The sequence below is a fragment of the Herpailurus yagouaroundi genome, unplaced genomic scaffold, assembly GCF_014898765.1.
Source record: "Herpailurus yagouaroundi ecotype Mexico unplaced genomic scaffold, PumYag 77, whole genome shotgun sequence".
In the NCBI taxonomy this organism is placed as follows: domain Eukaryota; kingdom Metazoa; phylum Chordata; class Mammalia; order Carnivora; family Felidae; genus Herpailurus; species Herpailurus yagouaroundi.
In genome coordinates, this window is record NW_024412388.1 from 24,289,440 (window position 1) to 24,302,629 (window position 13,190).

At 38.1% G+C, this 13,190-nt stretch overlaps 1 protein-coding gene across 2 annotated transcripts in view; it reads left to right on the plus strand.

Moving 5' to 3' along the window:
• Window positions 1-13,190, plus strand: part of KHDRBS1 (KH RNA binding domain containing, signal transduction associated 1) — a 38,448-nt gene that overhangs the window by 2,684 nt on the left and 22,574 nt on the right. For both annotated transcript variants that reach the window (XR_005787999.1, XM_040467750.1), the window contains exons 2-4: window positions 8,771-8,895; window positions 10,192-10,308; window positions 12,342-12,488. Coding sequence is in view for 1 of the 2 variants with exons in the window: in XM_040467750.1 (XP_040323684.1) it covers window positions 8,771-8,895; window positions 10,192-10,308; window positions 12,342-12,488 (389 nt within the window). In the remaining variant the exon portion in view is untranslated. The remainder of the gene's footprint in view (window positions 1-8,770; window positions 8,896-10,191; window positions 10,309-12,341; window positions 12,489-13,190) is intronic.

Sequence of the window (13,190 nt, forward strand, 5' to 3'; positions counted from 1 at the left end):
TCTTTCTTTCTTTCTTTCTTTCTTTCTTTCTTTCTTTCTTTCTTTCTTTCTTTTTCTTTGTGTTTTAAAATCGATTTGAAATTTTAATTGGAGAATTGGGGTTGAGGTAATGCCGGCTCATTGAAAGAACAGTCTTAGAAGGGTATATGGATGCTTCTTAGCATGGGTAAGTCTTGATATATGTTGGACCTGGATCTTTTTTTTTTTTTTTTTTTTTTTTCACGCGGAACCTGGATCATTTTTGAATGATCTGGGAAAGGGAGTGTGAAGTCCACCAACTATGAGGAAGTGAGACTCTGAGAAGACAGAATAGTAGTATTTAAAGTCTGATAAGGATACATGTAAGAAAAATGATACTTAACACTTACTGTGCTAGGCACTGGTCTGAGCACTTTTTATATCAAATATTTAGTTTTTGTGACAATACTATGAGGAAGTTACTCTTATCCTCACTTTTACCAATGAGGAAATGAAGGCACACAGAGATTAATTTGCCTACAGCAACAAGATTTGTAAGCAGCATAAGTAGGATTTGAAGTCAATCTGAATCTGGATCCACACACCTAACCATCCCCACCCACCCCACCCCTTACTGTATATAGTACCTGCAAAAAATTGTACTTTGAAAATATTTTGTACTACTTGCACAAAATACTGTAATGTATTTGAACGCATTGGAGTGGTAGCTAACATGACAGTAAAGATAATAAGGCCAGAAGAAAAAGAAGGAAACCCAGAGAGCAGAGCCTAGCTCTTGGGATTAACACTCCTCCAGGCACCTCTGCTCATTTCCGAGGAGGTGCCTCAAGATGCAGCCCACTCTTCCTTCAGCAGTCACATACCTCTTCCTGTCCCTTTCCCAGCTTTACTTTATTTTGCACTCACCAGCATCTGATGCACCATTTATTGTAGTTCTGTATTTAACCACACCTCTTTCACAGCTAGAATGTTAGCTCTACCAGGGCAGGGATCTTTTGTCTGCTTTGTTCACTGCTGTATCTCTTGTTCCTTGAAGACTGCCTCACAGAATGGCCTCTTACTAAATATTTGATGAATGAGTATTCATCTTCATTGCATAATGGAAAAATATCAACGTAGTTCTGAGGAATTTACAGTTTGAATATATAGACTTCTGTGTTAGCCTAGTTGATATTCAAGCTGTGATGACAGTTAAACGCATTAGCAGACATGCAAGGAATCAGTTTACCCATGCTTGTTTTCTAAAACAAAAATAATTTATTTTGTGTTATATATTTATATAATAAACAAAATGCTTTTATGTGTCTCAGTGTTTTTTATTCTACTTTGTACAATTAGGAAAATATAAGTTAGTGTAAATGACTCAGAAGTAAGTAAACATCTTGAAGAGATTAACAGTCCCCAGAAGACCTTGAACGTATACTTAGAAATCCATCTTTCAAAAGCACCCAGTGGACATTTAAAGACAAAGTCTGTTGAAACTTCGAAATACTTAATTCCTTTATTTCATTCACAATATGTCATAGAAATATATCCATTTCATTCTACAAGGCTAGCAAAACCTATTAAAATCAGAAAGTGGAATTGCAAAGGAATTCTAGACTGAATATGGGTGTAAGTATCAATAGTAGGATAAAAAGGCAGAGGTTACAACTGTTTGCAACAACATTGTTGTTTACTTAGGAAAGTGGTCAGTGATGTGGCTGATTACAATATAGAGATGTACAAATCAGTAGGTTTCTGATACATGAGCAGGACCCAATTAGAAAAGAATTGACAAAATCTCATTTTTAGAATAGTACCAAAAAATTAAAAATTAAGAAAAATTTAAAAGAATATATCAATTGCCTTGAAATTAGCAAGAAAACACTCAAAATGTGTGAATAATCATAAACAATAACATTAAATAATATTTAGAGCATGTAATATGTGCCATGAGATATGCTACTCATTAATTCTGTCTCCTGGCCATTCTGTAAGGCAAGAAGAATTTTTTTTCTCAATATTACAGAAGAAGAATATTGTGATCACTTATTGTCAACTTAAAATTTTACTGAAGGTGATAAAGGAAGATCTGAATGAAAAGACAAATACGCCTTATGTCCTGGGAAGCTTGCGTGAATGGGGGAACTAGTGTTATGATAGGACTTTTAAGTGGACATGTTGATTTTTAACTAGGTCAAACAAGACTTAGGGCTTGAGAGGATGAGAATTAAAAGGAACTCTTTTTTTTTTGTTTGTTTAAATGTTTGTTTATTTTTGAGAGAGACAGAGAAAGAATGCGAGTGGGTTAGGGGCAGAGAGAGAGGGAGACACAGAAGCAGGGTCCAGGCTCTGAGCTGTCAGCACAGAGCTCGAACTCACGAGCTGTGACCTGAGCCGAAGTCGGATGCTCAACCGACTGAGCCATGCAGGCGCCCCTAATTAGAAGGAACTCTTAAACATTGTTGGTGGAAGTGTGAATTGATACAGACACTCTGGATAACAGTTTAGCATTTCATCTGAAAGTTGAACTTTTAAATTTCTTAAAATTCAGTAACACCATTCCTAGGAATATGCCCATAGAAACTTTTGCACATGAATGCCTCATTCATAAAATGGTGCACCTTGTTCACAGAATGGTGCAACTTGTTTCACCATTGATTGAATACTGTGAGATTTTCAAAATGAGATCATTACAAGGCAGTGAAAATGAAAACTTACAGCTACAAGCAACAACATGGAGAAATGTTGGAAATCTAATGTTAGAAAAGTAAGTCCCATAAGGCTAGATACATACAGTACAATACCATTTTTACAGAACATAATACTAGCAAGATTAAGCAAAATATTGTTAGCATACATTTTTTTCTGATAAAGCAACTTTCTGCAAAACTAAGCATATGTTTACCATACTAAGCAGTTGCAGTTTCTTGGGCATTTATCCCAGAAAAATTAAAACTTAGTTTCACACAGACCTGTGCCTGAATGTTCATAGCAGCTCTATTCATAATAGCCAAAAACTGAAAACAAACCGTATGCCTCCAATAGGTGAATAAACTGGTGCATTCCTACCATGGACTACTACTCAGCAGTAAAAAGAGATAAATGTTAACTTGAGTGGCTCTCAAGAGAATTAGGCTGAGTAAAAAGAGCTAATCTCTAAAGGAAACATAATATATAATTCCATTAATTAAACATTCTTGAAAATACAAAACAATAGAGATGGAGAACAGACAAGTGGTTGCCAGTGGTGAGAGACAGTTGGCTACAAAAGGGTGGCATGAGGAATCCCTGTGATAGACATGTTTTGCATCTTGACTGTGGTGGTGTTCACGTGACTGATTAAAATTCATAGAACTAAACACACAAAAGTAGGTGTAAAACTGATGACCTGAACAAAGTCAGTAGATTGTATTAATGTTAATTTTCTAATTATGATGCTGTATTGTGTATATGCAGAGTATTATCATGGAGAAAACTGGGTGAAGGGTATATGAGATCTTTTATTTCTCACAACTGTTTATAAATCTGTAATTATCTCAAAAAGCTTTTTTAAAAAAGAATTTAGAAATTCTAAAATGTATCCTAAGAAAGAGATTCAGGAGACCATGGTCAATATACCATAATAGGGTTTGCCACTATCTTGGAGTGTGAGAATTGAGCCCCTTAGAGGGCTCTTAACTCAGGCTTTGGGGGATTTTTCTGAACCAGTACCCACCCTCAGTCTGTACTGTATGTGAAATACTGTGTTATCTTTTCCTAGGGAGATAATCTGTAGCTTTCATCAGATTCTCAAAGGGGCCCATGACCCCAAAAAAGATTAAGAACCTATTGGTCTGTGCTCTTGCTTAATATAGTAAGTAATTTGATAAATAAAAAGAACAGATTTTTTTTTTTTAATACAAAGATAGTAAGCATATACTGGAATTGGGATTCCAAAAGGTGGTACCAACAAAAAAGGTATAGGGCAGAGAATTATAAAGTTGGGAATAATAAATTCATGAATCTCTAAGGAAGGTTGAGGGTGTTAACATGTTTCTTTCAGTAAATATTTATAGATGCCTATTGTGTATTAAGTGATTTATAAAAATGGCAGGTACACAGTTTAGTGATGGAAGCGGTCTGGAAATCATTAACAAGAGAAGGAGTAGTGTGGTTAGAAGAGCAGAAATTGAGAGCAGTGTATGACCCCTGACCTTTTGGAGCAGATATTCTATGAATCTTGCCCTCTTAAAAACACTATCATTGGATGCCTTAGAAAATGTTGACCATTGTCGTTGCTTATGCAGCCTTTATCAAATGTTCAGTTAATGAAATGTACATGGTAATCTGTTTTTAGTTAAGCCAATCCAGATGATAAAGTTTGTATATAATTTCCCCAAACTTCTCTAGTATTAACATTTTTGCATTTATTAAATCTTTTTTTTTTTCTTTTTTTATTTTCCTCCTTTTTAAAAGTAAGTAGGGAAGACTAAGAGAGAGGTTGGCTTTTTAAAAAATTTTTTAATGTTTATTTATTTTTGAGAGAGATAGAGACAGAGTGCGAGAGGGGAAGGGCCAGAGAGAGAGGGAGACACATAATCTGAAGCAGGCTGCAGGCTGTTAGGACAAAGCCCAATGCAGGGCTCGAACTCACAGACTGTGAGATCATGACCTGAGCCGAAGTCAGACGCTGAACTGACTGAGCCACCCAGGTGCCCTCAAGAGAGAGGTTTAATGACTTGCTCAAGGTCACATTCCAAGCGTGTAGCAGAACTGGGAATCAAACCCAGTTCTGTCTGGCTTTAAAACTCTTGCTCTTTCCTCTGAGGCATACGTTTACGAAACAGTTCTCATCCTTTAGAGTTTACAATCTGATTGTGGTAAGATCTACCAAAAAAGGAATGGTTAAGTTAGAGTAAGAGAAATGCCACAAGATTTTGAATTTGCTTCAAGTGTTGGAAGGGAGTAACCTGGATTTAAGTACCTGCTCTGTCCCTAACTAGTTTTGTGATCTTGGACAAGTTACATAACTTTTCTGAGCCCAGGTTCTTTTCACCTGCTAAATAGGCGTAGTCCTGGCTGAAAGACAGTGAAACAGTACAGAATTTCTGACGTGTAGAAGCACTAGGTGGAATGTGATTATTGGAAGCACCTGGCTAAAAAACAAGTGGGTCACCTCTCTGTATTGTTTACATTTTCACTTTTCTCTCTTTGGCTCTGGGGACATCCAAGGTCTCCAGAGGCACAAGTGAAGATCACTTAAAGGAGTTAGTTTCAGAAAGGTTGTCTAGAAAGTACTTATGCCTGAGGGTTAAACCATTTTTAGGAAGCTTCTTGACTTTTTTTTTCCTTCCCAATACGGCCTACTCCCAGCTCTCCAAGAGAAGTGAAGCCAAGGAGAGAAATACAGAATTGGAAAAGAAAAGCAAGATCAGGCTACTGTACATCTGAAGCACCCACAGAGTCCTTTCATTGCCTTTAACCTCATGACCGTCTCTGAGGGTAGAACTGTACTTCCCAACATTTTACACAATCAACTCTTCTTGTGGAAAAAAAGTGCCCCGCTCCCTCCAGAAACTCCTCATTGAGAGGCAGTAATAAAAGCATGAGGTTTGAAGTTAGACAAAGCCTGGGTTTTGAACTATATTCTGATACTTTAATAGCTTTGTGACTTAGAGACTCTTCTCTGAGTTTGTTTCCTCATTTGTAAAATGGGGATAGTACCAGCTACATCACTGAGTTATTTTGTAGGATAAATGAGATAATATTTGTACAGTATTTGATACATAGTAGACACTGAACTAATATTCAGTCCTTCCCCTTCTAAACATGGAAGATGGCCCCTCTTAAAGACATAAAGTTGCCTCTTTGTGTTTTTCTTTCAAGGCTAAACTTCCCTGACTCTTTTTTCAATTCTCAGTTTTATGTAAATAACTTATATTCTCTTATAAAGAATTCTTAGAATTCTCTAAAAATGCCTTAATATTCTTTTAAAAATTGTGAGATAAATTGGACAAAGAGATTCTAATTAAGATATGGCTAGTACAAAATAAAACAGAAAGATCCTGTTAGAAATTCTCAGGGTGCATTACATTGCATAAGAACAAATCTTTCTACTGGTTTCAATTTTTTCAACCTTGCTTCCTATAGGAATACAACAGATCAACAGGCTTTGAGTCTTACCTTCTTGCACTGGCCAAGTAAAGTTTCTGGAAAGTAGTATAAAATACAGCAGAAGGGCCTTACTAGAGGGTAGCAATTAGGACATAGATAAAATGAGGCGTGTAATTTGTTCCACATTTTTAGAAGCTTCTCAGTGATGTTTTCAGATCACAAATGTGGCATCTTTGTTCCTAGGACTTTTGAGGATTGAGTACCCAGTTTTTCAGTTTTGGAAATTCAAGAAGAGATGTATTTAAAGATGGTAGGCTCAAAACTAGTGACTAGAAAAAGCTAATATTAGTAAGTGGGAGGAGGGAATAGAGGTCAGGATATATCAGCAGCAAAACAACAAACAAATAGGGTGTTGAATGAAGCATTTAGCCTGTTAATTGTAAGGTCAAATTTGTTTTCTCTTCCAAGCAATGGAACATAGGAGTGTGAAGAGCACTGTTGTCTATAGTTCTTCCCATAGGAGTAAAGGTTTACTTAATATTTACAGTATGGGGGTGCCTGGGTATCTCAGTCAGTTAAGCATCCAACTCTTGATCTCAGCTCAGGTCTTGATCCTCAGGGTCGTGAGTTCAAGTCCCATGTTGGGCTCCATGTTGAGCGTGGAGCCTACTTTAAAAAAAAAAAAAAGATTCACAATATGATTAGCAGTTTTAATTGTCAGAAAGCAAGAGAGTATGTGTTCTTGGGCATAAGCAGGTTAGCTCACCCCATACTATAACATCTGAAATTAGGCTTTTTAATAAACGGAATACTTTAGTTTGAAATTCTGAATTCTTACGAAGTGTGAGAATGTCAAAGTGACTTCTTCATCTATATACTTCACAGCTGGACTTAGTCTAAACAGTATTTTTAAAAACTGTTAAAGGTATGGGTTTGAATAATGTGTTTGAGGTAGTATATCTTTTTTTTTTCCTTCAGTAATCTCCACACCCAATGTGGAATTTGAACTTAGAACCCGGAGATCAAGAGCCCCACACTCCACTGACTGAGCCAGCCAGGTACCCTGAAGTAGTAGTCTTTATATTTTAAACCAGTGACTTTCAAAGTGTGGTCCCTAGGTCAGTAATACCAGCATCACCTGGTAACTTGCTAGAAATGCACATTCCTAACACAAATCCTAGACTGGGGTTGGGGCCTAGCAATCTAGTTTAATAAGCCCTCTGAAGCCATTCTGATGCATACTGAAGTTTGAGATCCCTTACCTTAAAATTATAGAAGATAGAAACACAGTGTTAGAATAGTATATAAGGAGAACATTATGTGTTATTTAGAATTTTCTAATAATTTTAGGGAGTATAATTTTTTTTTCTTACTCTTTTCAGTGGACCACATAACTTTTTAGTTGCCTGTGCGTACCACTCCATCTCTGTTAGTACTCCTGTCATAGCACTTATCTGTACTTCATTGCCAACTTCACAGACTGTACTAATGTCAGTGTATAAATATAGTGAAGGTGGGGATCATATCTAACTTGTTCTGTTGTATCTCCTATATTTTGTAGGATAGGTGTCTGGCCCTTATTAAGTCTTCCATAGTGGTTAATGATCATCCTGTATCTCTCCCTTCATCTGCCTCTCTATAGGAAGCACTCAGACATTTCTAGTGAGTGAGTGAGTGTATGAATGAATGAATGAATGAATGAATGAAGTTCACTAATGATAGGAAATCTTTTTGAACACTAAGGTCATATCTGATGAAACTATCTTGACCTGTGAATTGAAAGTGCCTTGGTGCATTTTTTTCTTTTAGGACATTGAATTTGGACTAATGTTGACTGTATATTAAGCACTTCCTAGGAAATGTTTTTTTGTTTTAACGTTTATTTTAGAGAGGGAGACAGAACGTGAGCAGGGGAGGGTCAGAGAGAGAGGGAGACACAGAATCCGAAGCAGGCTCCAGGCTCTGAGCTGTCAGCACAGAGAGCCCGACCTGGGGCTTGAACTCACAAACTGCAAGATCACCACCTGAGCCGAAGTTGGATGGATGCTCGACCTCTGAGCCACCCAGGCGCCCTCCTCCCTCCCCCCCCCCCCAAGGGTTTTAATTAGCATATGTACATATGTTATTTTACTCTGTCTTCATAGCAACCTCATGAGGTGCATATTGCTTCTGTTTTACAGATGAGGGAGCCAAAAATTACAGCAATTGAATAACTTTTCAAAGTTCACAAAACTAGTGAGTGGTAGACTAAGAACCGTGTCTTTCAAACTCCTAAGGACTATCATCCAAAGAACTACTTACTGTCACAATGAAATTTTAACAGCGCTCTCCATTGTATGTTTAAATTACTGACTTTTGTATTTTCATCAAGATACGACTTTGTGCTTTTTCTTGATGCAGACTTTTTTTCGTTCATTTATCCCTTTTTCCCCATCTCTGTGCATTGGTTTTGTTAAATCCATTTATTCTAAGGAAACATTTGAACGGCTCTGATGTAGCGGTTTCAGGTGGGGGTGGAAAAGCAAACTGCGTTCGTGAGAAGCAGGCTTTGGGTTTCCTAGCCAACTCCACACAGCTTTGGTGCTCTCAGCCAGTCTCTGAAATTAACACATTCATCTGAACTGTTTGGTCTTCGACCGTCACTGCTTTATGCAGACTCGGAAACTTGCCTTTAGTTACCAGAACAAAACTAAATTGTGTTTGTCTTACTCAGAAATTGAGAAGATTCAGAAAGGAGATTCAAAAAAGGACGATGAGGAGAATTACTTGGATTTATTTTCTCACAAGAACATGAAACTGAAGGAGCGGGTACTGATACCTGTCAAGCAGTATCCCAAGGTAAGGCAGAAAAGGCCTCACTTCATCATCTTTGTAGGTGTAAGAGTTACGGGCTGCAATAAAGACTTCTGGAGATTATGACACATCAGATACTTGAGCCTGTGAAGCTTCTCTTCCAAGTACTGCTTTTTGTAGTATTTGTTCCTGGCAGTTGAAACCTCTACATCCATAAACTAACAGCATACCTATAGCCAGGAAGGAAATATAATCAACTTTATTATCAAAAAGAGTTTCTTTCTGAAATGTTTGTTCATCCTCCAAGTTCAAAGAGAAAAACTGAAGAGTTGTTCTCTGTCAAAAAATTGACATAGGGGAAACAATGACATGAAATCTAAGTATAGGAAATTTAACACAAATCCTTGACAAGATGAAGTTAATTTTATTTCTTAACATTTTGCTTTTATATAAATGCTTTCTTGTTTTTCTCCTCCTCCTCTTTCCCTTTTTAAAAATTTTTTATTTTTTAATTTATTGTTTAATTTACATCCAAGTTAGCATATGGTGCAACAATGATTTCAAGAGTGGATTCCTTAATGCCCCTTACCCACTTAGACCATCTCCCCTCCCACAACCCCTCAGCAACCCTCTGTTCTCTATATTTAAGAATCTTGTATGTTTTGTCTGCCTCCCTGTTTTTATATTATTTTTGCTTCCCTTCCCTTATGTTCATCTGTTTTGTGTCTTAAATTCCTCATATGAGTGAAGTCATATATTTGTCTTTCTCTGACTAATTTCGCTTAGCATAATACTCTCCAGTTCCATCCACATAGTTGCAAATGGCAAGATTTCATTCTTTTTGATTGCCAAGTAGTACTCCATTGTACATACATACCACATCTTCTCCCCCCTCCCCCGCTTTTCAAGGAAAAAGATTAGTTATATTTAGTTTACCTAACAAGTACTACAAAAGAATGTCATTTGTCTGTTCTGAGGTTAGTCACTGCATTACCAATATTTATGTGTGTTAAAATACTAAGGGTTGTAGTGTGATAATATGGAAAGAGCACCAGATTACATTAGGAAACCCAAGTTCAAGTCTAGGAACTGCTACTTCCTAGTTGTATAATCTTAGATTATTCACTTTTTCAGTATATCCTCGCATATCCTTCAGTAAAACGGGAATGGTAACTCCCTATTTTACAGGGTTGTTGAAGACCAAATGAGATAACATATATGGAAATGCTTTATAGGAACATGGGTATTTAGAAATCTTTTTTTTTTTTTTTTCAAATTTTTATTTAAATTCTAGTTAGTTAACATATAGTATAATAGAAATCTGTTTTTATTTTCTGTCAGTTCAATTTTGTGGGGAAGATCCTTGGACCACAAGGAAATACAATCAAAAGACTGCAAGAAGAGACAGGTGCCAAGATCTCTGTTCTGGGCAAGGGCTCAATGAGAGACAAAGCCAAGGTAAGCTCACGTGAGTGAGGCAAGAAAACATACCTTCTGGAAGCCAACACTTGTATATGTACAGGATGCAAATCCTTTAAATTTGCCTTGGATATAAGAGATTATAGACCAGGTTAATTTACTTGTTTGGCAACCCGGAAGAGCCTAGGTGTGCCCTGCTGATTGCTTGGGTTTTTTTTCCTTCTGGTTCTTAACTGTATAGTAATAGAAGCAGCAGTAGCAGTTTTCATGTTAGTAAGCTTGTCTGTGAAAACTTGGAAGGGGGGCTGGATGTACTAAAACTTATCCAGACTAAACACACTAAAATGTGAACAGCACATTCCCTTTCCGGTAACATAGAAAAGTGAGAGCAATAACGTTGTGTGTGCAGGCGAGTCTGAGGACTAGTTGTTTGGGTTTGCTGTTGTTGTTGTTTTTTTTTTTTTTTTTTTTTTTTAGCCAGCTGGAATGTGAAGCCCACTAAAAGAATTTGGAAAGGAACCATGAGTAATCCTGACAACAGAACCTAATGCTTACATGTTTTTCCATGTTCTAGCCCCATAGGCTTTTTGTTTGTAAGTGCTAAAAAAAATTCCCACTAAAACGGTATTATCTTCTAGGGTCAGCTGTTTGGATGAGACATAACCAGGGTACAGCCTAAAACTTAGTTATTCAGGGCTCCTTTTATGTAGCCTGAATTGACAAACATTGTTTTCTCAGAGCCTCTTTTTGTCCCCTCACATTTCTCACTAGATGAATACAGTTACGGTTGAAGTGTGTTATTCTAGCTAATGAGATTTACATGAAATTTCTTCACTCTATCCTGATTTCCTTCCTCCCTTAGAACTCCCCAGACCATATAAGCAAATAAGAAGAGCTTGTGCTGGGACACCTGGCTTGCTCAGTCAGTAGAGCTTGCTACTCTTGATCTCAGGGTTGTGAGTTCAATCCCCACATTGGGGCTACAGATGACTTAATAAATAAAAAAAAGTTAGGGGCATCTGGGTGGCTCAACCAGTTAAGCATCCGACTCTTGGTTTTAACTCAGGTCATGATCTCGTGGTTTGTGAGTTTGAGTCCTGCGTCAGGCTCTGAGCTGATACTGTAGAGCCTGGCAGCATGGAGCCTGGTTGGGATCCCCCCGCCCCCACCCCTTCCTTGCTTGTGCTGTCTTTCAAAACTAGATAAATAAACATTAAAAAACAGAGCAGGGGGTTGGTGCTGGGTGGCTCAGTCGATTAAGCATCCGACTTTTTTTTTTTAATGTGTATTTGTTTTTGAGAGGGAGAGACACAGAGCTTGAGTGGGGGAGGGGCAGAGAGAGAGGGAGATGCAGAATCTGAAGCAGGCTCTAGGCTCTAAGCTGTCAGCACAGAGCCAGATGTGGGGCTCGAATGCATGAACGGTGAGATCATGACCTGAGCCAGAGTCAGATGCTCAACCGACTGAACCACCCTGGTGCCCCAAGCATCCGACTCTTGATCTTAGCTCAGGTCATGATCTCATGGTTTCATGAGATCAAGCCCAACGTTGGGCTCTGTGCTGACAGCGTGGAGCCTGCCTGGGATTCTCTCTCACCTCTCTCTCTGCCCCTCCCCCACTTGCACTGTATCTCTTTTTCTCAAAATAAACATTAAAAAAACTTTTTTTTTTTTTTTTTTAAATAAAAGTTAAAAAAAGAAAAGCTGGTGTTTAACGGCTCTACTTGGGATTTAAGAGCAAATGCTTGGCAATGAATAGATGAATGAATGCATGCATGCTTGGCAAACTGCTATATCTGGAGACTGGAATTAAGTGAGTCTCTTCTATACCATCTAATAAGAGCTCCAGTGAATGCACCGAATTCATGACGGTCGTTAACTGTTTAGCAGACCGATTATAGGTTTAGTATGTTGTGTGAATTACTATTCTCCAGACCTTGTTTTGCTTTCTTCTTACACTTTTACTATTTCTCTCACCTGTTTAGGTTATTTTTTGCCGTCTCATTGGACTGGAGGTAATGGCATCATTTTCTCGCATTCACGTGATGATGTTTTTCTGCATTTTTTCCATAGGAGGAAGAGCTGCGCAAAGGTGGAGATCCCAAATATGCCCACTTGAATATGGATCTGCATGTCTTCATTGAAGTCTTTGGACCCCCATGTGAGGCTTATGCTCTTATGGCCCATGCTATGGAGGAAGTCAAGAAGTTCCTAGTACCAGTAAGGAATCCCACATTCTATATCTTTGAGCGAGAACTGGGATCTAGTGTTGTTGCTAAGGCAGGGGTTCTTAATCATGATCTCTGCATAATCATGATCTCTGAAATTGCATATCAAATTCTACATTTATGTTCACTTTTCTGCGGTAGTCTGTTAGTTGTACCTAGTTCTTTTTTTTTTTAATTTTTTTTTTTTCAACGTTTATTTATTTTTGGGACAGAGAGAGACAGAGCATGAACGGGGGAGGGGCAGAGAGAGAGGGAGACACAGAATCGGAAACAGGCTCCAGGCTCTGAGCCATCAGCCCAGAGCCCGACGCGGGGCTCGAACTCACGGACCGCGAGATCGTGACCTGGCTGAAGTCGGACGCTTAACCGACTGCGCCACCCAGGCGCCCCAATTGTACCTAGTTCTTAAAGCACTGTGCCCCAAACCCACTCTACCCTTTAATATGGTTTTAGTTATATAGCAGTATCTGTTGTCAGTATTTTGAGTCCACAGTGTGTCTGGCATTTTAACATCTGGTTAAAAAAGATTGAACAGAGTCTTCACTGAGCTAAGTGTATTGATACTAGTGTGGAACCAGGAGGTGATGATGATAAAATGGCTAAGATGGTCGTAAACCCCCCTGTACTCAAGGAATTATGTTCTAGACTCTAGAAAGTGTAGAGGGTTAACTAACAGCAAGAAGCTTCTAACATC